The 26758-nt window shown below is 43.1% G+C and overlaps 1 protein-coding gene and 4 non-coding genes across 5 annotated transcripts; all 5 read right to left on the bottom strand.

Annotated features, from left to right (window-relative positions):
- On the bottom strand, positions 1-26391 carry TEX14 (testis expressed 14, intercellular bridge forming factor). Its single transcript, XM_088533060.1, has 31 exons — positions 26256-26391; positions 21572-21686; positions 21095-21260; positions 20225-20361; positions 20022-20103; positions 19451-19581; positions 18823-18936; positions 18328-18451; positions 17542-17720; positions 16767-16918; positions 16478-16668; positions 16092-16242; positions 14796-15772; positions 13595-13701; positions 12760-12836; positions 11966-12229; positions 11322-11422; positions 10890-11009; positions 10457-10535; positions 9671-9761; positions 8514-8576; positions 7330-7457; positions 6469-6659; positions 4912-4963; positions 4414-4485; positions 3623-3700; positions 2575-2692; positions 2267-2362; positions 1253-1362; positions 286-349; positions 1-99 (listed from the first exon to the last, which is right to left on the bottom strand). Exons 1-31 carry the CDS (start codon positions 26389-26391, stop codon positions 63-65), a joined length of 4503 nt encoding a protein of 1500 aa, XP_088389186.1. The 3' UTR covers positions 1-62.
- On the bottom strand, positions 22015-22224 carry LOC148592917 (small nucleolar RNA U3). The gene has a single exon (XR_015913849.1). It is a non-coding gene; the product is annotated as a small nucleolar RNA U3 (small nucleolar RNA).
- On the bottom strand, positions 23082-23291 carry LOC148592916 (small nucleolar RNA U3). The gene has a single exon (XR_015913850.1). It is a non-coding gene; the product is annotated as a small nucleolar RNA U3 (small nucleolar RNA).
- LOC148592915 (small nucleolar RNA U3) lies at positions 24605-24814 on the bottom strand. The gene has a single exon (XR_015913848.1). It is a non-coding gene; the product is annotated as a small nucleolar RNA U3 (small nucleolar RNA).
- Positions 25642-25851, bottom strand: LOC148592914 (small nucleolar RNA U3). Its single transcript, XR_015913851.1, has one exon. It is a non-coding gene; the product is annotated as a small nucleolar RNA U3 (small nucleolar RNA).
- Positions 26392-26758: the final 367 nt, after the last annotated feature.

Genomic DNA, 26758 nt, shown 5'->3' with positions numbered 1-26758 from the left:
GTCTACTGGCCAAGCTGCAGTAAGCAGGTGATATATTAGAATTTATTCTCTGTCCATTTTCATCACGTAGGAGAGTTGCTCTGATCCAATACAATTACCCTGTAGGGGAAAAACAAACAAACAAACGGGAGTTACATGGTTGGTTTCTCCTTCTATCAACGCATGCAAGCTGAAGAGAATGGGATTTCACAGTGCCCCTATTGCCTCCCGGGCACAGAAACTGAGAGGGAACACACAAATGTTCTCATCTCTGCCAAAAGCCTGATTTAACTGCAAGAAGCTCACCTGAATGGAGAAGGCCAAGAGAGCCGACGCCGTAAGCGGAATTTCTGATCCTCATGATGTGGGTCTACAAAAACATGTAAATTCAACAGGGAACCAAGAAGAAAACAGAATCACACAACACTTCAAAGAGAAAGCTCTGATTTTGTGTGCACATTAGCAGCATGAAGAATCATGTTCCCTTTGCTAATCCATTAAGTTGCGTTCGTAATCAGAAACCAGCCTCAGTTCTGTTGCTCTGTAAGGTATATTACCCAAGACCTTCTTTGTGATGAGAAAATATTCTCTCTTCAAAAGCTGAAGCCTGATCTTAATTCTCTAGAAGTATGATAGCAAAGGGGGCCTTATCTGCTAATGCTGTGCAACCAAAATCCTGAAAATGGAAAGCGACTGTCTTAATTTCTTCTTTTTTCTTTCCAGACGAAACACAAGCTCTTATGTATTTTTACAAAGCAGTTTTTAAGTGACAAATATTGACAATATTGGGAACCTTATAGTTGAGCTGCCAAACACCAGCCTTTTTTTTTTTTTTTTTAAATCAGGTGAAGCACAGGAATCTTTATCTGTTATCTTATTTCTTCCTTTTACCCTTGAATCTTGCCATAACTCAGCTCCCCTATGGGCAAAGATTTTCTCACTGATCATCCTTTATGAAAATTGGAAATTTTGACCAGAAGGAGATGATCTTTCTCCTTTTTAAGGTGAAAGGGCTAAAATGCCAGCTTATTTTTGATTCTTGAATTTTAGATGCTAATTCATTCTTCTTGTTCTGACCAGCTTCCTGTCCAGAGTGGCTTCCTCTCTTAAAAGCAAAGGGAAGAAACAGTACCCAAATGGCAAAGGAACCAGGAAAAGAACAAAAACTATTAAGAATTCTACTCTGTGCAAGCTCAGTAAGTTCAGTGCTAACAATACAATAAAAGAACTACAGCCCAGCTAGGCATCTAGCAGTTTTATAGATGAATAGGACCTTCTGGACTCCTGGCACAGCTTTCTGGTTCTCTGCTTTCTCCCTTTGTTCTGCATTCCTTTACTCCATTCTTTATTCCACCATCTCCTGGATCACTCAGTTTTGCAGCCCTTGAATGACAGAAATTTGTATTTCATTGCAATCCTCTATTTTCCTTTAGAGAGACTGAATACAAAGCACTAAAACAGATATTAAACATCTTGCTTTTATTTTTGCCCAGACCTACACTGGGCAGCTTCACATACATACGCACACATACACACCCAGACAACAGGAGTGCTTTACATTTGACTGACTGTGAAACAGGCTTTGGATTGCACCTTTCCTGAACATGGCTGTGTATATATTGCAGGAATCTACCCACACTACCAGTAAGATCCCGGTTATCACAACATTTGCCTTCTATGTCCAAAAAAAACACCTGATGCCAAACAGAAGACTATTTTGTGTTTGCTAGTAAGTCCATACTGACATAGTGTGGAACTGTTCAGAGTTAATAGGTTTTGATCTTTGCTTCTAAAGGGAAAAAAAAAAAAAAGTATTTGGGACATATACTCTTTTTCCTTAAAAAGTGATGACTGTATTATTTCTGCCGTTTTATTCAGTACTACCTACGTTGTTATGACAGAGTGCAATTGTCTGCTCAAATTCTTCTCTAAAATCTTTTGTAAAGAGCTTTCATGATTCTGTTCTCCAAATATATGTTCTTCTTTCTTATTATCTCAAAAAATCCACCACTCTCGCAAATTATCTCTAATTTCTGTAAAGATGATGCACTACCTTCCAAGTCTATTGGAAATGTTTGCTTTCCACCTACAGAAAATCATCTCAGCATACTATTATTTTCCCTCTCAATTTGGGACTAGCAGCTCAGCCTGTTGCCTCCTGGGGAATTCCTACTTTGCTGCCTGAAGAACGGCAGCAGAATGTGAAGAATTTTCTAAAAATTCCCACATAGGCCTGTACACAGAACATAAGATGAACTTAAGAACAAAGTATCAATTATCGACTAACCTAGGAGTGTGCACTTGAAGTTCTTCTTGTTTCTCCCCATCTTCAGGAATCATATGACACATTCTTTCTAAAATATCATCAAGAGTAGAATGAGCCCTGTTGAATAAAAGATTTAAAATGCATGCTGACAAGTTTAATATTACACATTTTGGAAGAAAACAAGCACAACCAGAGTCCTTAACAGAACTGACTTATTATAAACACGGAAACTTGACAAAATATACTGCAGTCATTATTCTAAAATTTCACAATTCATAGTCAAATCTGCCTCAGAAATGTCATCTTTATCAGCTTTGTCTTTTTCATACCTTTCTGTTTCCTCTGTTAGATTTAACGTCTCTTCAGTCCATAAGCTATGATCTCTCTTCTCATTCCTCTTAGTTTCCTTTTTTGCCTCTCCGTCTTCTATCTTAATTTGATCAGAAACTATTCACACAGGAAAAAAAAAAAAGTATTTATAGTAAAGAAAATGTGGGTTTATTTACTGCACTTGGGAAATTTCTCAGTTATTCTTTCACTGATCGTCTGATTTTCCACCAATCACATAAATTCACACTAAGTTAGAAGTGGTCAACAGCAAGATCTAGATAAATATTTTACTGCAGCACCTTTTTAGATTCACAAGAGTGAACATTTTGCTTCATACTAAAACGTGGAAATTAATCTTTAATCTCTCCCCTTACTAACTTAGATATGGGAGAAAAATCAAAAGGAAACCTGTGGATGCTAGTTTGTTACCCTGTTTGGCAAAATCCAACAATATTCCCTCTCCCCCCTGCCTGGACTTATCTCTAAGTTCTGCTCCCTACAGCATGGGAATATATTCAGGCACCTTCTGCTAAGCGATGATAAGCAGGAAGCAGTAGGCTGTCACAAAAATGGAGTCTGAAATAACTGTACTTTATGCAAATACAACAAAACCACAGTGATTGAACAGTAAGCAGTAGAGGCTGCTGCATTCCTTACCACCTAAAAACAAGATACTCTTATGAATAAAGTCCAAGTCGCTTCTGTCCTTTGGGTAACAACTTTAAATGGAAAGGATCTAAAAAAGCTGTAGGAGAACACAAACAAGGCCCAATATCATTCTCAAGTGACTATTCTATTTAGCTTTTGTACAAACTAACTCATGCTCTTCCACTTCACTTTCTGACTCACTGGAAACAGATGCAGGGCATAGCCTCTGAAGAAAGCTGTAGCTTTTTTGCTCCTCTAACATTACTCACTGTCCATCCAAAAATGTCCCTCAAAAGCTTGTCATACAGCTAAACATACAGCTACGAGCATTCAAGTAATTTTGCAATAATGCAAAAGGTGTTTCCTATTTATAATCTGTCAGGACTACTGTCAACTAACCTTTTACTGGCACACCACAGTCATGCAATGCCTTCTCTTTGAAGTCTTGAGTGGTGCAATCTTGCTGCTTCAAATATTCTGACAAAAAACAGCATATTTCCTTACTGATCTAGACATTCTTTTTAAGTTGACTCCATATCATTTAGGGTACCATCTTTCTTTATCTATCCAAACCTAGGTGATCCTGACCACAGTTCGTTCATTTGATGCCAGTCTCCATGTTCCTTGTTTTGGTAAAAGAGGAAATAAAGAGATCGGAACATAGGCCTGTGTGCCTCATTTCAAAACCAGCACTGGACCTATAGACACTTAGTTATTCAAAAAATGTGGTGCTTGCTTAGGATGAGTTTTAGCTGAACAACCAAGGTAAATTTTTCTGAAACACACACTAGTGAAAATAATGAGTTTTACACTGTGTTCTGGTCTGACGATCTACGCAATTACAACAAGAAATGTAAATCACAAGCTAAGATCTGCAAAAAATACCTGAATAAAGCAGTTACCCAGCCTGTATTTTTGTAAACAGACAGGGAAAATTTTAGTCTACATCTACAAACTAACTGTTGTGTGAAATGCAGGAATTTCAAAAATTAACTGATTTTGGGGAGCCAGCTATTTAAGCTGTTGGTGCCTAACTTCCAGATCACTGACCTTACTGACTAAATTTGAAGCTCTTAGGTATTTTAGTAGTGAATGATTTGGGAGAAATCCTGACTGTACTGACGTACAGCCCTTGGCTTTAGAACACAGCTGGCAAAGCCTCATCCCATTTTGGGTAAAGTGCCTCTTACCAATTTCATCCAGCAGTTCTTGGGCTGGTGGAGGCAGCTCATCAGTGAAGTGGTTAGATGTCTGTGACAGTGCTGAGAGAGAAAATGTCTAGTTAATTAACAGTGATTAATCCCTAATAACTGTAACCTAAGTTTTGATTATGACAGCTTCTTACTGACATATTTCATTTATCAACCTTTCTGAGCCTGGCTCATTCACATTTTACCAAATGTCCTTAAATAATCTCAAAATGGAAAACTCATCTACAGCTAGACTTGCACATAAAGGTCTCAATCCTGAAATGCAAGTTTCAAGCCAGTAAAATTTATTTTTCACATGAAGGCTGAGCAGAACTCTGCGTTCTTAGGTTTTAGATTTTGTGTCTGCACCTGTATCTAACAGTTACTAGTAATATACAATTATTGTACTGCTATTTCTCCTTATAAAGGAGGTGCTCATGTGAAAAAACAAAGCTGTAAAAATTCTTTTAAAAGCTGAATGTTCATGTATAGACTTACCGGGTTCCTTCCTGGTGCTTCTCACAGATGAAGCAATTACTGACAACCTGCTCTGTGCAAGATCATACAGAATGAAACAAGGTAAACCAAACTTCTTCAATCCTCTTCTTTAACATACTAAGTTCAAAACAGCAAGTTCTTAAGCAAGCAGTAAACAGCTTACTAATTTTTAATTCAAGATGCTCATTCAGCTCAGAATATGAATACAGAAGTAGCACCCAGATAAGTCAGACATTTCAAAAATTTTACTCTGATTACTTTTCATGAGACTTTTTCCTGGTCTTAAGGTACTGTTAGCAACATAAACTTTAACCATTAAATAATCTATGTGGAAAACCAGACCCAACACCTCACAAAAGACAATTTTTGCATCTCTTAAGATTCCACTCTCTGTTTTGAATCTTTAATGTTAAAGTCAAGCACATCCATAAAAAGCAAGAGATTCCCCCATAAATTAAGAATTTGTAATCAAAAGCAAATTTTGCTCACTGCTTTCCGAAGGAACCCGTTGCTTCATACTCTTAACCAAAGATGAAATTTTAGACAAGAAAGTGAAATAATCAAATACCTCCACAGTGCCAGTCAAGGCAGCACAGTGCTTTTAATGGGCTTAATGAATGCCAGCAGTCTGCTGTGCAAGGTCAAAGCCACCGAGCTGCCCTGTCGACAGTGAATGTGGTTACTACTGTTCTGGATGAACAAACTCTAATTTTTAAATGACAGCTTCTCAATGAATAACAATAAGAAAGGCATAAAGGCAACTATTTTATACATAAACAGCCTGGAAAGGCAGTTAAGATAATGTTGTGGCTCCAGAATATCCTCAATTCCAAAAAGGTTATGGGAAATCACTACAGTGACCTTGGAAATTGTCAGCTCAAGAGAGGATTTTTCTGATGCAGCAGGGTTGATAACATTATGCCAAGTCTGTGCATGTAGTAAAAGGGACAAACTTAATCCCTTAATACAAGGGCTTTCCGAACATTTGCATGCATGAACCTACCTTTATTACCAGAAGGCTTCCATCTGTAATTTTCTTCCTCAAGGAGTCACTGATTTACATGCTCACTTACCTTCTCCAACCACAATTTTAAGAATTCTTCAGTTCCACACAGAAATTTACATATTTTTTACGTGATATAGGAACACAAGCATTTACTTTCTTTCAGATTTAACTCTCACGTCCATAGAGTCAAAAAGCTCTAGCGCACAAGCAAGTTGTGAGTTCCCACTGCTCCAGAAAAGCAACCTGCTGCTCATCCACCAGGAGACCAGCTCCCCTTCTCTCCCCTCACCTCCCACCCTGCTGACAAAAACAGACCTTTTCTACTCAATTAACTTGCTGATACTTACTACCTTGACGTTGTAAGACTGCTACATCACATGCAAGGCAAACGGCAGTTCATTACGGCAATGGAAACCAACTTCATAATAACAAAAGAATATCTAAAACACTCATAATATTTCTGGGTTTTGTCTTGCACTTATTTTAAGGAAAAGTATTTTTAAAAGATTTTAAAAGTGTGGCTGGCAAAAAGTATTATTTTCTAGACTTACGGGCTTGTTCAATCCAGAGGAGCAAGTTTCTGAAGAACCAGAAGTAATTTGAGTGTCCCTTCCTTCTTCGTAAGCTGTAGTGAATGTGCTGGACACTGCAGAGGAAACCTCTTGGGAAACCCAAGAGGCCGGATCCATCTCTATTTCATGACAGTGTCTGTATCTCTCGATGGCTACTGGAAGCTTTTCCTCTAGGATTAAAAAAGATGGCTGAGCTGATTTTTTTTTTTTTTTAGTAACTTGGTCACAATTGAGCAGATGCATAGCAAGCTTTGTGCAGAAGCTAATATAAACAGGAAACTAAATAATTTATTTAAAGTGATCTCTTAGCAGACTTCTGCCTGGGATTTCTATCTCAGACACTAATGGCCCAAGAGTTCGCCAATTAAAAACTTTTTACTACTCTATTGCACAATGTTAATTAAAGTGCAAAGCACGAGGTAATTCATTACCCCCTAAACAACACTTAATTTCAACAATGCTGAGATCACTTTAGCAGCACTAAAAATGTACTAGGTGTTTGTCTTGATTTAAAATGTGAAAACCCCTACATTTATCATTCTCTATCAGTTTCAAATTCTAAGATCGCTTCTGATTTATGAAGGCTACCATAACATGAATTGTCAAATAACTATTTTTCTAAGACCTTTCAGATACTGCCTTTTTTAGTTGTCTGTCTATAAATTCCCCTTTAGTTCTGCATGTCCTTTTGACTAAACAGGCTTTTAGCTACAATAAGGCAACTACCATGACCAAAACAAAGACTTCAAACCAACAGTATACTGTTTCTATGATCATTTATTCCAAGTCAGAAAGGTTAGGTCAGTAATTGGTTCTATTTGCCCTCCCCTCTGCTGCTACCTGAGCTGAGCGGGGTGCTGACGCTCGTCGGTGCGTGACTCGCTCTGGGTGTCTTACACTTCATAGCCTTAGAGTAGCTCTCTTGCTCACAGGAAATACTTGACAAATCCTGAATATCTGTCAGTGATCTAAAGAATTGAAAGATACTTTGACAGTTAGAATATCTACTTCTTACACTTCTGAATTACAAAATTCTGCTCTTTTCAAGTTCTTTAAATTTCACTTTGTTCAGTCTTGCCTAGCTTTTCAGGAGGAAGTTAGACATTCCTTTTGACAGCTTCTCACAGAATTTTTGGAAGGCTTAAGAACGCCATCTTCAATGATCTTGCAGAGACAGAAAAAGTTAATTAACAGCTTTCCCTTACGTTACAGGGCTTCTTCCTTTTAATAATTCTCTTACAAGAAGAGACTCAATAAATCGCCTCCAAAGAGGGCAAAGGCTTCAAATAGGAACCAGCAGATACAGAACTATTTCTAAAGCCAAAGGAAGATCCCAAGACTTAATTAAAATTGAAGAGCTTTTAAATTAAGACTTACTAAATCTTAGGAGCCTTTTAAAGAAGTAGGTAGCTAAAGGTAAAACTGCTAAATATCTGCATTGGCAGCGATGTCTACTCAAATCACAAATATTTTTAAGCAGATGCAGAACTGTTATATTAAGAAAACTAACATCTCCAAGATATACTCTTGTTTACACTCTTCTCATGTAATGATCATGTACTGTTATCAATCAGTAAAATCCCAACTATCTGTAAAAACAAACTAACTTTACTAGTAAAGTCACAAACTTAATTTGCTAATTGTTCCTAAGAATCACAATCACCAGCCTATTTTTGTAATTATATTTATGTAACTAAACACTAGCAATCTTTTTAAAATAATTTAATTTCTTCTATTTTGTACAGAAGAAACGAGCAATACTTACAAAATATGAAGAGATACACCCAAATTATACTAAATTAATTGCTTATGAACATGAAAATATTTCAAGTAGGTAAGGTGTATGATTGCTCTTCTTTATCAGCCTCTCTTCTTATGAAAAGTATTATTTCAATACTTTAAATAGTATTCTGCCTCTCAGTTTTGGTCTGTCATACATTCTCATGTTATATCAATAGAAAACTTGCAGAATGATACTAAGCCGACTTGCTGCAGTTTCAGTAGGAAACAGTCTGTGGCCTTACACATCTTTCTCTCTGGATTCCCTCTGCGGCTCCTGTAGCATCACTTCTTGTGCTGCTTCAACACTGCAGTGAGGAAGGGGGTGGAGTGGGGAGGAGTAAGATTAATTGATCTTCTTGAAAAACAATGAAAATAACTTTTAAAGAGAAAAAATACTAAATACATTCAAAGGACTACCTTGTCTCTGGGACAGACAAACTCCTAAAAAGCTTTTGCTTAAAGTCTTAGAAGACAGGGAAAGGAGAGCTAGACAAAACATGCAATTTTAAGCCTATTACAGACTTGTAGACAGTATAGAGAATAGGAGGGAAAATTACAAATTTTGACCTTCACTATAAGGCCAACTATTTACACTTGCTCCCTACCTTTGGCACTGGTAAGTCAGTCTCTCTAGAGTGACAGTAAGCACAGCTCTTACTCTAGCTCTTACTTCTAGCTCTTACTCCCACTCTAGAGAAATCGAGCAACTGCTAATTCCAGGGGAAAAAAAAACAGGAGCTAAGGAGAGCTCTTAAGCAGCATGAAAACTACTGCTGACTCTCTCTGCCTCCTTACGGGAACACCCCTCTTACAGAATTGCAGGGTGATTCTGGTGACATCTCTATAGATATTAGGACAATACAAGATTCACAGAAATACTGGATGTAACCCTCATGTTTGATAGATAACGAGACTGCAAGGAGCAAAGCTAGGGGGAATATCATCTCTAGGTGAGCTGCACTGAACAGACTTGCATCAGTCTTTCCATGGCAAGGAAGAGGCAGGCTCTTCACACCATTTGAGCTCTAACACAAAAATCTAAAACCAGTGAACAGAAGTCCTAATTTGAATTATCTTTGCTCTGCTTAAGACTATTGTATATCAGACTGTTGTACACTCAGTAAAAGGAATTGTAATATACATTACTTATTTTTTTCTATTTATCTCCCTCATTAGGCAGACAAAAAGATATTAAGCACAGTAAAAGACAAAGCCCCACGAGACTGGTGAAAGTCCTTTTAATATTTTCTTGCCAAGAAAATATCAAACATAGTTCATCATTAAAAAACACCACTGGCATCCTATTTGAATATTAGATATATGAGCAGAATTAATAAAGAGAGCATATTTATAACCTAATTTATGCTTGAAGTAGCAATGAAAATAATAGTCTTTCTACCTGGCTACAGGCATATGGCTAAGCTGATTCACTCCTAATGTGTTACTGCCAGAATTCTGTGCTGCTGTGCTGCAGAATAATATTTTTCCTCCTGAATACAAATAACAAATGTTCCCTGTTATTGGGTTTTGCAAGTACAAAAGAAAATGACACAACTCATTGAACAGGAAATTACAACTTTATTGTATTTTTTAGTTCTCGTGACCTTTGTTGTTGTCAAAAGACAAACACATTTCTAAAGACACATTTTCATAAACATACCGCAGCTGCCAGAGTCAACCACTGGAGCATTCAGGAACACTGCATTATTTACAAATTTGAGCTAAGACAAATAATAAATAGAAGAGATGAACGAGGCCGATCCTTGCATTATTTCGCACATAGGTTGTCAGCTCTTACAATTCTTAAATTCAAGAGACTTCAAACAATAAGACTATTAATGTATGAAAACAAATCTGGTTGTTTCCAGCACCATAGCAACTTATATGAAAATGTCAAGCAAAGGTTGCAGGCAGAGTTTTAGCTGAAACACAGCAAGTGCACAACACTGCACTCAACCCGGCCACCATGCCCAAGCCTCGTCTTCCAAAATCGTACGTGTACTCATTAATTAAGACTTAATAAAGTCTCATTAATATAATGGAGAATAAGAGACCAAGCAACCCAAAGGAATCTAGCTTCAGCTTTCTAACAGGAATTCTGCTGACAAAAATATAAGTGCAACAAAAGATTTGTTCTTGCTGACTCACGTTTCCTCAAAATAAAGAGCACATTTAATAGCAATACCTGATCCAGCACCACCAGGTAGTTGTTTCTGTGCATAGGCTTCTTGGGTATCTTCTAATGTGTCCTCAGGATCTGAGGTCTGAAGGGGGAAAAGGGGAAGCAAATTCAATTTGTCAAAGGCAAGCTGTGAAGTGTGGGACAATTCCTACAAGATGGTGTTTGAAGTTATCACAAAGGAGAGACCGACAGTTTTTTAAAGAGCTGGCCACTGTGAACAGCATCAACAAACAGCATGAATTGGTTTTAATAATTCATGCAACTAGTTTCAGGTCTTTCTTAGGATATGAATGAAGATTGTTTTAAGACCATGGAGTGCTGCACTGGATAGAACTAGGAAGGAAAGGCTGAGATTACCAGCAGCCTTCAACTTTTCTCAGCCTACTTCCAAAGCCCTTCACCTAGATTTCATTCCTGTCTAGGCAGTGATTTTTACCTCTAGTTCTGAGTTTTCTTGAACAGTGGGAGGAAAGAAATAATCAGGATCAGGAGTCAAAAATTCTTCAGACACATCAGGAGATGAATCAGGGAAACAATGCAATTCCTTTGACTGCCCCTGTGAAAGATGCTATTATTTAAGAAGCTTTCTCTACTCCCTAACAAAGATGATGCATTTTAGTTAATAATGTTAAACACAACATCAAGCTGAAACAATATTTAATTTGATCATTTTGTTTCAGTCCTAGCTCCTGCTGCTAAGATTACCCTCATGTTTAATAGAAGAAAGGGGGTTGGAAGGATGGCTGATCAGATTGCAACTGAAAAGTTAGCACTAGCTACTGTCTTCATAGTCCACTGTGCAGAGACTAGGCTAAACTGTTTCACAGAAAACTAGCAAAAACGAGATTTCTTAGATTGCTATACATACACTGGAAAGATTCTCAACTTGTTGAGGAATGACTGGATTCTTTGGATGGGCCGTTCCAGACTCTGCTTGCTCATCTTCGGATGGTGACTGGCAACTTCTCCCTAGTATGTCACAACGGATGCAATTACTATGCAAAGAGTATTGCAGACTGAGTGGTCAGGACCACTGATGGAATATCAATGAGAATAAGGACAGTAAAGCTACATAATCTGTCAGAACATGCCGTAATACAGTTAAGCACTCATATCATTAATTTAGACATGTGAAGCTTTCCTTGTTCCTTTATCCACAACCATTATGAGAGCACTTATCTGCTACAGTGCTACAGAAAAAGTATCTTGCCAGTCTGATTCAAGAGAAAAAATAAAGGAAAGCATGTCCCAGAGATTTGAAAGCTTTGGGTTTCCACTGCTGATGAGATAATCAATGCTGAAGGGTCTCTCAGCTCAGTGGACACTACATTCAAATATTAAAACATAAATAACAGAGCAAGCAAAGTATTATGTTCTTCAAAGACTAACCCATTAATTTGCTTTGGGGTAAGACTCTGGAAGAAAAGGCAACCTATTACTGTAACACAAGGACAGAAGCTAAAATCTAGGGGGAGTTTGAGAGACCAAATATTCTTTTTTCTGCAGCCTTACCTCCAAAACTTCTGAATGCAGATTCCAGATCACTCTCCTCAGATTCAGACCTCCCCTCGCCACCCAGATGCCAGACACATTCACCTGCCTTCCACCTGCCATCTTTTTGCCAGTCTTGACTTTTTTGGGCTCTGATAGTGACGTGTTGAAAGGCTTCCTTTACGCTCTCAGCTTCACTTTCAGATGTATATTCACTGAGAGGATATGGAGAGATGAGTTCTAGTTGCCCTGAAGCCACTCTTCTGGCCATGTGTTTTACTTCAGCTACACAAAAGGAAAGAGGTTATCTGTCCACAAAACAGAATTTGAACTGTCAAAACTCTCCCCATGTTTCCTGGTGTCTGCAGACTTGGAAATGGAAAGGTTATAGCTGGTAGATTTCTTTATCAATGGAACAGCTAGACACTTCTCTTTTCAGGAAAGTTTAAAATCTGCATAAGCTGATGTGGCCAGGTCTTTATAAAAACATTTTTCATTTGTTGTTGTTGTTTGTTTGTTTGTTTTTACTTTTTCATGCTGTACTGCCACCCAGTGGTCACTGCTACACTACCCTCTATGCTGTCCCTCCCTTATATCCTCAGAATAGGGTCAAAATTCTTGTTAGGAACACTCCACACTCTGAATGAGCAAGACAGGATCCTACTCATGTTGTCTTCCTCCAGGAACAGCCTCATAGATCTACAGCAGTTAAGGCATACAGATCTTTAAGTGACAAAAATATATGAAGTTTTAATACACCAACCTACAAGCAAGACTCACTAACTATAATGTTGAATTAACACCAATTTACTTACTCCTCCATTCTGCTTGCATCATTCTCTCCTCACTTATTTTGGCACTGTAAGTTTCAGGCGTTGATTTGGGACAGCACCTAAAACAGATTGTTAGGAGACAACTTAATTCACAAGCATATTGTGTTAAGTATTTGCAAGTCAGTAAAACACCAAGTTTTTTCAGTGTTAATTAAAAGGCTCAGAGCACAGTTTAGCAAGAATATTTGACACTCTCTAACATAGGGCCAGCCCTACAGCTATGACAGCTCAAGTGTTTCCACTTAGAATTGAATGAGGCTGCACATGAACAGCAGATCCACCCTGACCAGCATCAGTATTATTTTAAACTTCCTTATCAGATTGCTCTCCTTCAGCATTGTCACAGTTCACGACCAACCTGCTTGACAGCACCCCTTGAAAAATGTGCACATTTCCACATATATTTGCATATGTCTACTGATATACATACCCATAAATATACATCTCTCTACATACTAAAATAATTTAAACATTTTAAAATTAGTTTTAATATAGTGAAATACCATTGATCAAACCAGTTTCTACCTCTGCCAATTCTAGTCCTTGGGTGGCGAGCACAGACGATCAGCAGAGAAGCATTTGGAGCCTGTCAGATCAGGGCTCCTTCCCTGTAGCTGCCTCGTCGCAGCAGTTACCCTGTCAGCTCTGCGGCTGACAATGAGTCACAGCAGGGTCCTAATTGGACGAGTGGCTTTTTTGGCTTGCTGAGAAAACATTCAATGTCATCTGTGACTCTGGATGTGTCCACTTTTGACAGTGGCTCTAGTGAGATGAGTCTGCTGGAATTAATTCTTTTGTGAATATGATGAGAACTCACCACCTTTCTTCTTCAGTTCCACTTGCTGCAGGACGTGAATCACCCCCTTTCTGAGGCTGCAAGTTGAACTTTTTTTTGCCTCGCTGAGATACACGTGGGAGTAATTGCTGAAATGAGTCCAACAAGCCGTGATTCAGCACACGTCAGGCACTCTTGTGGCAATTATTACTGGAACTACGAGGCATACTAAGAACCTGACCGTGCAAACTGTATTCCCAAGGCTTTATTTCAGTGGCAGCACTTGTGAAAGGATGACAGCTCCAGATCTTAACCCTGTAAAAACCCTGCTACAGATATCTAGCAGGATTCACATATGTGCAAGACTACTGAAAACATGAGCTTACACAGGGAAGGAATGAATCTAGACGATTCAAGATTCTTCCCACAGCAAATATGTGCATAAATTTCTTTACCATTCTCTTTGGGCTAACCATGTTAACTTACTTGTATTTAAATAAAGAAGATGATTAAGAAGTTATTATGAAGCTCTGGCTCTGGCTTCATAGCCAAGTATACAACCCCTGGCCCTAACACCTTTTTCTGGTTCCTCTTTCAACCCCTCAGTCCCACCTGCATTTTAGCATAAGATTTTTTTCCTTGCTAAGGCACTGGACTAACTTCATCTAAGATCTATAATTATTTTCTAAGGATCCACGAAGAAAAAGACTTATCAATATACTGTGAGCCAAAGAAAAACGGCAGATGGAGAAGATACAGCAAGGTCTCCTTATGTGTCCTTTTTTTTTTTTTTAGGACAAATTTGAGCAGTATGTGTTTAATGATGTGTTCCTGCATGCAAAATTGTGCACATTAATACGATCACCAGGACACAAAAATCCAGGGCCATTTTTTAAGTAAAATTTGAATCGCTTCACGTCACAGACTATCAGTACAACAAGCAGGCATGAAGCTACTTTACTAGTTAGAGCAATCCAGGGCCATTACAGCTGTAATGTATATAGGAAAAGCAAAACAAAATACCAGTATTTTGGGGAAACAAAAGAAGTGACTCTCCTGCACACTGAGCTCACCATTCTCTTCTCCATGAACCATGTGTTTGGCATACACATATTTTAAAAGGTACAAGAGCTATAGATTCTGCCCTTGCTTCCAAACAGCATCCAGAACCCTGTCTATTGACTATCACGATTTTACTAAAGAACATGGCAGTCAAATGCAGTTGCTCTGCTCAATACTTTACCTCATGATCAAAGTCCATTCGATCATCCAGGCTTTTCCCTGCGCTGAAGCTGAGTCTGTCTTCATTTTCAGTCTTATTCCTTTGATGAAAGCACTTTCCCTGCTCATTCGGGATTGCCCATGTTCTCTCAGCTGCCTTTGGAATAGTTTGGAAATGGTCTTCACTCAAAATTCCTTGTGTCTGACAGGCTATCAGTGGTGGAATATAGTTACTTGAAGGTGGACCTATAGCCTTCCATACAAAGGCATTAACTTTGGAAAATGAGCTATTGGTATTTTGAGGATTGTCATCAGATCTGTTCCAGAATCTTTCTAGAAACACCCGCTTAGAAATCTCATTCATTTGGTTTTCCTGGAGCAGCTTCTTTTGCTTCTCAGCGGTCTCTAATCTTTTTAGTTTCTCCTCTGTTCTGCACAGGGATCCTGATGCCTGCTGTAACATGCTCTGAGCAATCTTTAGATTGAGGACACATTTGCTGATGTGCTGCCCAATCTGGGATGGACTACTCATTCTTTTCCCTGCATCTCCTCCCACTTGCGATCGCTTGCACAGCTCAGATGCCTCACTTAATCTTTCTTCCTCTTCTGTCGTGTGCTCTGTACCTGATTCTGAAAAGCTACCTTCCTCATAAACTGGCTTTTCCTCATAGAGCCTTCCAGGGGATGCAAATAGGTCTCTGAGCGCAGCCTTACCTTCTTTTTGCTGCCCTTTTTTATCCTTCAGATTATGGCCTAACACAGTGCCTTCTTCCAGAAAGTCTTCGTGCAATTCTGCGTAATCGGCAAAGATTTCATTCATTTCAAAGCTGCAGAGGCTCTCGTCCACATCACTGACACTGCAGGTCACCTGCAGTTCAGAAGCTACATCATGATGGCCTTTCTCCTGTGCAGCTGGCTGCAGACTGCTTGGTGTCTCAGCATCCACTAATGGCTCACACTCCTCACGAAAACCAGAGTATCTCTGGGCAGCAGAATTGCCTTAAATAAAACACAACAGACGTCCACCATTTCAGATTGCTTTCACCCATTCAGGAGTCCATACAATTTAGTTATTTCATGAGCAACATTTCATTCCCTCTATTGAGGAGGACATGTCTGCACTTCAATTACTAATAAGAGGTATAGTCCTGAGTTTATATTAATAATTAGGCTGCTAGCTAGAATCCAAATCTCATGGCCTTCTGCTTTCAAAATGTCACAAAAATCTGTAAGCACTTGCACTTTAATTAAGATTAGACCCTCTTGCACTGAGGACCTGCTAAGTGAAGGAACATGACATCTCTGCAATGAAACGCACCCATCTCTGTGATCTCTTCTCCTTCCAATCCCAGTGTTCTTTTCTGGTAGTTAAAAGCTGACGCCAGACAGATGTTTATGTCAGCCAGGACAGCAGACCTTTGCGCTTTTGGTATTTCATCAGCACGACCAGTCTGTGACTCAGTCAAGTCCTGTAATACGAGAAATGCTATAAAATACAATTACATTTGACAAAACAGTGCCTCCAGCTTCTATTTTAAGGCAATTTGTCTCCATGGTCACAGAAGGACACTCCCAAGTTCAGATATGAAACAAGAATTAATTCTTCCTCCTAGATGTAAGCAGAACAGCCTAAATTTGAATAGTTAACTCTGATTAACCAAATACCATTTAAAAAGCACAAAAGGCTACAATCCTGAAAGTTACCTTTAAGTCATTCTTCATCAAATACTGAATATCCTGAAGGTTCATGGAACGGTTCTTTCGCTTAGGTTCTAACCCTGACTTTACAATATCATAATAGGGTTTTGGAAGTCTGACGTCCGCTTCTAAATACTGCCCCGAACTTATGAGCTGTTTAATAACCGAGTCTTCATGACCATTCCAGGGAAGAGTTTCTGCAAGACACGTAACAGACCTTATATGTTACAAAAAGAAAAGTCAGAGACATTCATTGGACTGTTCTAGTGACAGAAGTCTAAATCTACAGCTATACCTGTCAAGGCCTCCTGCATTACTGCACAGAAGCTATAAATATCTGATTTGACTGTGACAGCTTTTTCAAGGATTACTTCAGGAGAGCACCATTTATACAGCTGGACTGGAATAGGAATACGAGTCAGGTCACTGTGTTCTCCTCCATCTCTGCTGTATATATTAAAAAAAAAAAAAGATATTGGGATACACATAACACTCAGCTAGAAGTTCTGTGTTTTGGAATTAAGGCTCTGACTTTGTCACATTTTCTTTTTGTTTAAATTATTCCTATTCTCCCCACATTTATAAAACGATGAATGCAGAAGGTCCAAAACAGACCTACAAAATTCCCCAATATTTTCACATTAGTAAATACTGTATTTTAGCCCTACACTTTAGAGACCTCTGCTGGTGAAAGTAGTATCTTTCAAAAATTTACACTCCAATCAAAAAACATTTAATAACATTTTTACTACCAACTCTTTAAGATCTGGCCAACATGCTCACACCAGATGCAACAGAAAAAAAGTGCCACCTAGTCTGTCAAATATTTGTTTTGCAGGGTATATTTATGTCTAGAAGCTGACTATCTCCTCTATAAACTGCACTTTTTTAATTCTTGCTCATTTCACACTAAGCTGTATTTGTTAAAAACATGGTAGCTGTAAATAACACTCAAGATTAACAAACTGATTTTGCAAAGATGTTACAAAATACTTAAAACGTAAGAATTAAGTGCAACTGAAATGTGCTATGTTTGTCCCTTTCACAGAAACAGCGGGGCAATTCTTTACCTCTCTATCATGTATTCCAAGTTGCATAACTTTGCCTCACCAGAAGAGACAATCTGAATAGCATAGGAGGTAACTGAGCGGTGAATGAAGCCACGGGAGTGTAAAAAACGCAAAGTGTCATTAATTTGAAGCAGCAGATGTAGAATTGTCTCCATGCGCAGCACAGGGAATTCCAAACGCTGAAAAAAAAAAGGTCTAAAATTGGCATTGGAGATCATAAATCTGGATACAGTGAAAAAACTTACTGTACAGTAGGAGGCAAAGAAAGCAAAAATTCAGCATACTGTAGTAAAGACCAAACAAGTTACACTTACTGAGTAAAGCCTATGTGCTCAGGGTCAAATCAAATAGTAATATGTTAAACAGAAATTAAGAAAATAAATACTGAATAACTCTGAACTCATTCTGAAGCAGAAACAACTCTTAGAATTTCCTGCTGTTACCTGACATCTCTCCAGGAACTTCAGTGTCTGTATTCAGCCACTTAAAGAAGAAAAACTAGGATTCAAAACCAAAGAAGAGAGGAGAAGAATTGTGAGTGACGATAATGAAACACAAACCAGATGGTGAAAGTGGACTGCAACTGAGCTGAAGACTTTGCTGGACACAGGGGACAGGCAGTTTGTGACAAACTGAACACAAGCATTCAGGGCAAGAGAGAACCCGGAATGAAGACACAGAGAGATGATTTTGTCTTTTTGTTCTTTGAGCAAGAATTACAGAACTAGTTACTGAACTTTCACCTTTTAATTAATTAGTGTTTTAAAAAGCAAAGATTCCAATTACCCGTTCATGGAGGATGCTGTACAGAGAACCGAAGTTAACCCTCTCATACACTAAACGGGTTTTCTCCAAGTCACTAGACAGACAAACGGACATCAACTGCAGCAAATGAGGATGACGAAGTTTACTGCAAAGGGAGACGGAAAAAAAGTTTAAGGCAAATCTGAGGTTAAAAGAGTGTCCTGGCCTTCTAGGGCTTTTTAGCAACATAACGTGAACGCATCCAACTTATTGCTAAAATACACAAAAATAAATATTTAATAAAATAATTGGCTACAAGGCATTTGGGAATGAGTGACATTCCCATACAGATGGGAAGCTCATCCCTTCCCATATGAGCCATTGCAGGGGGAAAGGAGGTAGGAAGAGACAGAGAGATGGAAGACAACATGTATTTCTCATTTGGAAAGAAAGTGCAACCTTTCTCCTGAGGTTATTCACACTTCCTCACATCCCTGGAGAGATCCAAACCCCTGGAGCACTTACATTCTTTCTTACCTGCTATATTCCTGCTCTGCAATGAGAAGATCAGTGAAACGCAGTTTACTGCAGTTCTGATGAGGCTCAAAGCTGAGTTCCTTCACTGTAACTCTGCTGCCTCCCCACATTGAGCTATAAGAAGAGTTTCCACAGACACTTTTTGCTATTTTTTTCCAGTTACAGGATCATTTTTAAATAATTCTGTAATTCCCACAGCTCAGATGCTGTTTCCTACCATCAGTAAGCAAGCTGTTATTTTGACGATTGAGGCAATAGGCATTCAGTCTTTCAAATCAGCAATTCATTCTCATCCTGTTAAAGACGAGGTGTAGCAGGACAGGCTTCCTGTCCAAAGACACTACCTTCCCATGACCCAAGGCAAACAATGATGATGCAAAAGCTCCCCAGGCCACTGTGACATAAGTGAGATCTCTGGGAGAATTAAATCACTAATTTGCTGATTCTCTGGATGCCTCTTTGGGACAAAACTACTTGCTACAGAATACAAAAAAAAATAAAAGACACAAAGAAAAAAGGCTCAGGCTGCCCTTACAACTTTCATCTCACCATAGTTTTGAACAAACGGGCCACGCACACATATCCAGAGGCTTGAGAGATCCTAAAAATCCTTTTGAGTCCTACTCACTTTGTCATGACCATGTATGGTCCAACATGGTAGGAAAATGTTGGTTCATCATCTGCCTGGACCACTTCTTTTTCCCCAATAATAGGGAGAGAGGCCAAGTACCCAAGATGTCTGCTGCCTGTAAGATAAAACTGAAACAAAAGCAATGCATAACCAAAAGGAATATGCACCAGCTCCCAAGGTCACATTCACCACAGACTCCCTGCAAACTTTAACACAATCACTGCAATGCAAAAATTTAACTTTCATATTTCAGTATTGTTAAGATATCAATACCAAAACTTAACTCTCTATTGATGCTGAAATAAGGGCAGCTCAAACAGCCACAGGTGAAATTTCACAGCTGAGTTTTTACTGTCCCAAAACAGCTCCCTCTGATAGAATTCATGCATCACTAAAAGCCTGAATATCTGGGCTCTCCACAGTTTTTTTCCCACCATTTCAGTAGGAATAAGGATGTACTAATAATTAAAAATAAAATAGGTAGGGTAATTGGTATAAAGAAAACACGTATTTTAAAAACATGAAAAACTGTACTAATATCATATGACTATTATCCATAGCATCTTACCTTCCCAAAACCAAAGCTGTAAATGTTCCTAGCTGAATTAGCTCCACCTTTCAGAAATCTACTGAGAGGATTCTCAACATTTCTGAATATCAAAAATAGAGATTGTACAAAAAAGACAAAACCATGTTAAGTTTAAGATATTAGAATAAGGAATTTAAATTCCTTGCAGCTCATTTCCTCAATACTTGCAATTAAATTCTTACCCTTGAACGAGAGCACCAAACCTGGATGGACTACAGATTAGGGCTTTTGGAGAGTCAACCTTCCTGAGCAGATCAGAGGGAAAATTTTGAATGGCGGCCTGCATGTGTGATGCACAGCGCTGTATAAATTCCAATATCTAAAGGAGATGGGGGGAAAAACATTAACTTGGAACTGCAGATTATTTTATTTTAATACATAAATCCCAACTAAGGAAAAAAAGTAACTTATTACTTGCCATATTTAATAGTAATTTTAGCCAATAGAGAGGTAGAAAAACTTGGAAAAAAATCAATCCCATGAAAATGTAAAATAGCTAACTTCAAACAAAAATGACTAACACTTCAAAGACATTCACCCACTGAAAATTTTAACATTTTAGAAGACTATTATGACAACATGAAAGAGGAACATTATAATATTGCAGTTTTAAACCGGTGTTTTACCATGCTACCATGATAACAAAAATGCCATTTTTGTTTCTTGACGGTGATCACTTACAGCCTGAGGTACACAGAACCTCTGAGAAGCTTTAAAATCTCTGATGAGTTTATTCCTCAATTACACATGTGTGCAAACAAGCTGCGTACATCAGGGAGGGAAAACAAGGGCCTGTTATGCTCCTCATAGCACACAGGCATAGCAGACAAAAAGGTTACAGATCCAGACAGGCCCCTGCACCTTAGTAAAACTTTAATTAATTAATCTGAATCAAAAGTTATTTTCAGAACACCATTGTTAACATTAGAATAAATAGTTAATATCTTTTCCACACACAAAACCTCAGTAATTTCTCCTGGAAATGCTGAAGTTTCTTCAATACAAGGTGAATACGTGAACACATCCCTAGCACATACTCAATGTATATGTACCTGGGCACTACTTTCTTTTCCAGCTGACATTGCCCAATATTGTGGATTTCTTCCATCTTTGTCATGCACTCTCAGATCACCTCCTCCATCTAGTAACTTGCTAAGAATCCACTGATTTCCCGAGAAGGCAGCTGCGTGGACCGGGGTGCTTCCGTCATAGCAGCGACTGCAGAAGATTAATGGAGAAATGTTTCAGCCTACCCCTACCATACTCACCTAGCACTGCCAATGGGAAAAAAAAAAAAAAAGACCTAGAATGTGTCTGTACTCCCGAAAAACAAGATTTAGAATCTGAGGTAAGGAAAATTAAGTACCTACTTACCTCTAAGGATCTTAGGGTAAAATAGTAACAAGCATCTAAAGCACTTCTTCATTTAAATGCAGGGAAAAAAAAAAAAAACGCACTGCGCTGACCAAAGTATCAAATGATGATACCAGTTTCAATTTAAGAATGGGAATGCATGTTTTCTACTTAACTGGTTAGGGTCTGAGCCATAATCCAACAGCACATCCACTATTTTACCCAGACCGAGCAACGCAGCAGTGAAGAGAGAGGTTTGGCCCAAGGAATTTCCTGCATCGACAGAAATGCCTGCAAAGAAATAGTAGATTAGGAAAATCTCAGGGATTCTGGTTTTCCTATTAAAAAAAAAAATAAAAATAAATAAAAAGGGAGAGGAGGGGAGGGGAAAAAGGGGGGGGCAGTGTATCTTTAAGTCTAAAACTGAACACTGCATTCCTTTGGAGATACAATATTAAAAATATCTGCTTGCATAACAAAACAAAACAAAAACACAGGAATAGCACAACCACAACAAGTAGAAAGGATATCTACAAGGACACAACCTTAGTCCCCGAAATGCTGGTAAAAATACGGATCAAGGATGCATCTGCTTTTGTACCATGATAAAAACAGGCAAACCACTCAGCCCGTGCTCTCTCCCTCCTGCTCCCCAAAGGAAGCAGGAACGGTCATCAATGGTCACGGCCGCTGCCAAAGCAGCACCGCCACCCGCTTCGCGCTCAGGAGAGAGCACCGCGCCTCCTCCTCGTGGCTTGCGAGACCGGACACTTTCGATCACACTCCTCTAGTTACCAACTACAGAAATGATCCCTGAAAGTATAGTCCTACCCATCACCGTGCGCGCCGCCGACCGCACGCGCGCGCACCCGTGCCCAGCTCACGGACACCCCCGCGCGCGCGTCCCGCGCGCTCCGGACGCCGCCGCTGCCGCCCGCGCCCCGCGCCGCCCCCGCCGCGCGCGACCCCCGGCCCCTCCTGCGCCCCGCGATCCTCAGCGTGGGGCGCTAGATGGAGACACGCCCCCTCATTTGCATGAACTGCCGCTCTCCGCCAATCGCAGCCGCCGCTGTCCAGGCCCCGCCCGCGTCGCGCAATACGACGCGCTCGGCCCGCGCTGCCGCCCGCACCGGGACCCGGCGCCGACACCGCTCCGCGGCGCTCCCGGGGCAGCGGGGACGGCCGCCTCCCCACGCACGCAGGCACCGCGCCAGCCGCCCTCTGCACGCTCTTCCCGGGACCTGCCCCGCTGCGGGCCCCGTCGCACCAGGGCTCTCACGTCGGCGGTCAGTGCCCGTTGCAAAGCGCGGGGGCAGCGGCAGGGCATCACCAAGGGCCTCGCACTCGCGCGGCTCCCGGGCGCTCTCGCAGCCGCTTTCCCTGACAGCCCCGAGCAGCGTCCCCGGCCTCCCATCCCCTCCCAGCGGCTGCACGGCGAGAAGGGCAAGAGCCGAGAGTGGCTCCCTGTGCCCCGCCGGGCTGCCTCTCCGCTCAGCGGCACCGCACCGCTCCACCGCATCCGACCTGTGAGCGCTCGGCTTCCCCGTACCGCTCTACCGCACCCGGCCTGGGAGCGCTCAGCTCCCCTGGGCTCTGCTCAAACAGCTCAGCTGCAATTAAAGAAACCAGAACTTTTTGGTGAAACCCCCTTCGACTCTGTTTTTGCACCATGATAAAAACAGACAAACCACTCAGCCCGTGCTCTCTCCCTCCTGCTCCCCAAGGGAAGCAGGAACGGTCATCAATGGTCACGGCCGCTGCCAAGGCAGCACCGCCACCCGCTTCGCGCTCAGGAGAGAGCACCGCGCCTCCTCCTCGTGGCTTGCGAGACCGGACACTTTCGATCACACTCCTCTAGTTACCAACTACAGAAATGATCCCTGAAAGTATAGTCCTGCCCACCACCGTGCGCGCCGCCGACCGCACGCGCGCGCACCCGTGCCCAGCTCACGGACACCCCCGCGCGCGCGTCCCGCGCGCTCCCGACGCCGCCGCTGCCGCCCGCGCCCCGCGCCGCTCCCGCCACGCGCGACCCCCGGCCCCTCCTGCGCCCCGCGATCCCCGCCGTGGGGCGCTAGATGGGGGCACACCCCTTCATTTGCATGAACTGCCGCTCTCTGCCAATCACGCGCGCCGCTGCCTTGCCGGGGAGGCGCCCAAGCCCCGCGAGGCTGCGGCGCCTCCCACTCCCTGCCCTGCGCAGCGGCCGCAGAGGCGGCGCCCGGCGAGTCGCAGTGTCCGGGCCGCGGTCACGGCCGTCCCCAGCGCTGGCGGAAAAGCAGCTCGCTAAGGGGAACACGGCTGCCAATAGGAACGTTAAGTAAATCCGACGGAGCCCAGCATTAGAAACCCGCAAGATGGAAAGGGCTGATACAAAAGTCTAGACTTCCCTCCAAGCTTCACTAGGGCTGTGAAGCATTTGCTCTTTCCAGTGCAGGACACAACCTACTCGCTCCGTACTCCCTCTTCCCCCTGCCCCCAAACAGGAGAAGTCCAGGCTCCACTGCACTTTGGGTCCTGGCACTCCAAGGAGGACACCTGACTCCTACCACCACTGTCAAGCACACACCTTTGCGCCCACTATAACGACCCCAGAGAGAACCATCATAGCACTCTCCTTTTTGCCTCTGTATCAGTCAGAATACTATGGATTCCAACTCCATGAAACGAATATAGTAATATAAGGCAGTTTCTCCCACAGCCTGGTCCAAGGGACACCCTGCTATCCCAATTCCCCATATGACAACCCTGTCCTTCCTGGCACTGCCAAGCTTAGAGCACAGCATTAAGCGGTTTCTCCCTAACCCCAAGCGATCTCTGCTGAACAGCTCACTGCACTGCCAGAGCTGCCCTCGGCCATACTCCCGCAGTGCAGCAGGAAATGGGAAGAGTGAGCAATGGCCCAGGGATACTAACAATCTTTCCAAGTATTCCCTTTCACTGAACCAGCCCTTCCATGCACATTAAGGCCTACAGGAAACTGGCTGCTCCCCCTTCCACCAGTGAAAGGCTGGTGCTAAGCACAGCTGCCCAGAGACCGTCCCACAGAGGGGCTTGGGAGCAGCAGGCACTGTCCTTCCAAGGCAGCAGGGAGCTGCTCTAGCATGATAAACCAACCCGTAGAACAAGTCTGCATAGGACTCAGAATACAGCTCTGCTGCGTATTCCACATCAACCTTTTTTTGGACCATCAAAAAAATTATACGCAAACCACTCAGCCCGTGCTCTCTCCCTCCTGCTCCCCAAGGGAAGCAGGAACGGTCATCAATGGTCACGGCCGCTGCCAAAGCAGCACCGCCACCCGCTTCGCGCTCAGGAGAGAGCACCGCGCCTCCTCCTCGTGGCTTGCGAGACCGGACACTTTCGATCACACTCCTCTAGTTACCAACTACAGAAATGATCCCTGAAAGTATAGTCCTACCCATCACCGTGCGCGCCGCCGACCGCACGCGCGCGCACCCGTGCCCAGCTCACGGACACCCCCGCGCGCGCGTCCCGCGCGCTCCCGACGCCGCCGCTGCCGCCCGCGCCCCGCGCCGCCCCCGCCGCGCGCGACCCCCGGCCCCTCCTGCGCCCCGCGATCCTCAGCGTGGGGCGCTAGATGGAGACACGCCCCCTCATTTGCATGAACTGCCGCTCTCCGCCAATCGCAGCCGCCGCTGTCCAGGCCCCGCCCGCGTCGCGCAATACGACGCGCTCGGCCCGCGCTGCCGCCCGCACCGGGACCCGGCGCCGACACCGCTCCGCGGCGCTCCCGGGGCAGCGGGGACGGCCGCCTCCCCACGCACGCAGGCACCGCGCCAGCCGCCCTCTGCACGCTCTTCCCGGGACCTGCCCCGCTGCGGGCCCCGTCGCACCAGGGCTCTCACGTCGGCGGTCAGTGCCCGTTGCAAAGCGCGGGGGCAGCGGCAGGGCATCACCAAGGGCCTCGCACTCGCGCGGCTCCCGGGCGCTCTCGCAGCCGCTTTCCCTGACAGCCCCGAGCAGCGACTACGAGCAGCGTCCCCGGCCTCCAATCCCCTCCCAGCGGCTGCACGGCGAGAACGGCAAGAGCCGAGAGCGGCTCCCTGTGCCCCGCCGGGCTGCCTCTCCGCTCAGCGGCACCGCACCGCTCTACCGCACCCGGCCTGGGAGCGCTCAGCTCCCCCGGGCTCTGCTCTAACAGCTCAGCTGCAATTCAAGAAACCAGAACTCTCTGGGGAAACCCTCTTGGACTCTGTTTTTGCACCATGATAAAAATTGGCAAACCACTCAGCCCGTGCTCTCTCCCTCCTGCTCCCCAAGGGAAGCAGGAACGGTCATCAATGGTCACGGCCGCTGCCAAGGCAGCACCGCCACCCGCTTCGCGCTCAGGAGAGAGCACCGCGGCTCCTCCTCGTGGCTTGCGAGACCGGACACTTTCGATCACACTCCTCTAGTTACCAACTACAGAAATGATCCCTGAAAGTATAGTCCTGCCCATCACCCTGCGCGCCGCCGACCGCACGCGCGCGCACCCGTGCCCAGCTCACGGACACTCCCGCGCGCGCGTCCCGCGCGCTCCCGACGGCGCCGCTGCCGCCCGCGCCCCGCGCCGCCCCCGCCGCGCGCGACCCCCGGTCCCTCCTGCGCCCCGCGATCCTCAGCGTGGGGCGTTAGATGGGGACACACCCCCTCATTTGCATGAACCACCGCTCTCCGCCAATCACACGCGCAGTCGCCTAGGCCCCGCCCCGGGCAATGCCCCGGGTTGCTGACCAGATAGTTCTAATGCTCTGCCTTCAGAACATTTTTATAATTATTATTACTCGAAACAGTACCAACGAGAGAGAATTGCATCAAAAATTAACTCTTTCCTGCTCCTGTGTTGTTAACTCTTACCCCTTTTCAGAAGCTTCTTCACTTTCACATAGTTCCCTTGCCTGACGTATTCATGCAGTTGAGCTTCCAGAGAGTCATCTTTTATACTCCCGAGCTGGACTGGGCAGGGAATGGGAACAGGAAGAGCATGAGCCATCTTCTTTCCTGGTTAGAACTAAGCAAGCAGAATCTTAGAACCATACCAAATACCATGGCTCAAGGAATTTCATTTGCACTTCAAACCGTCGGTAGCTGACCTGGTTCTTTGTAAGTGTGGGTGAAACATATGTGGAAAAGTGTGGGAATATGAAAGGGAAAGATGAGGGCAACTCGATCCCTCAGTGACATCTGCTCCCTCCTCAGAGGCCATCGTGCCCACTGACCTGCTTGGGAGGCTCCAACATAAGGATGAAGGGCCCAGTTGGTGGACAGGGCCTGCCCGAGGGGATGACACGGCCCCAAAGGGAACAGAAAGGGTAGGCCCCATGGGAAAGAGCCTGTGGATGGCCCCGCGGGTGCACGAC

Source organism: Tinamus guttatus, unplaced genomic scaffold (assembly GCF_059628265.1).
Source record: "Tinamus guttatus ecotype Peru unplaced genomic scaffold, ASM5962826v1 Tinamus_guttatus_pri_ptg000480l, whole genome shotgun sequence".
Lineage (NCBI taxonomy): Eukaryota > Metazoa > Chordata > Aves > Tinamiformes > Tinamidae > Tinamus > Tinamus guttatus.
This window is presented reverse-complemented; position numbering and strand designations above follow the sequence as displayed.

What these genes read in the sequence shown, in the direction of transcription:
- TEX14 (XM_088533060.1), bottom strand. Translation starts at nt 26,391, where the DNA reads ATGGCTCATGCTCTTCCTGTTCCCATTCCCTGCCCAGTCCAGCTCGGG. An exon ending in ACAGCATCCTCCATGAACGG is followed by an intron (nt 17,721 to 18,327) that starts GTAATTGGAATC and finishes TTTTTTTTTCAG; the next exon opens with CGTTTGGAATTCCCTGTGCT. An exon ending in CCTCTGGATTGAACAAGCCC is followed by an intron (nt 4,964 to 6,468) that starts GTAAGTCTAGAA and finishes GATCTTGCACAG; the next exon opens with AGCAGGTTGTCAGTAATTGC.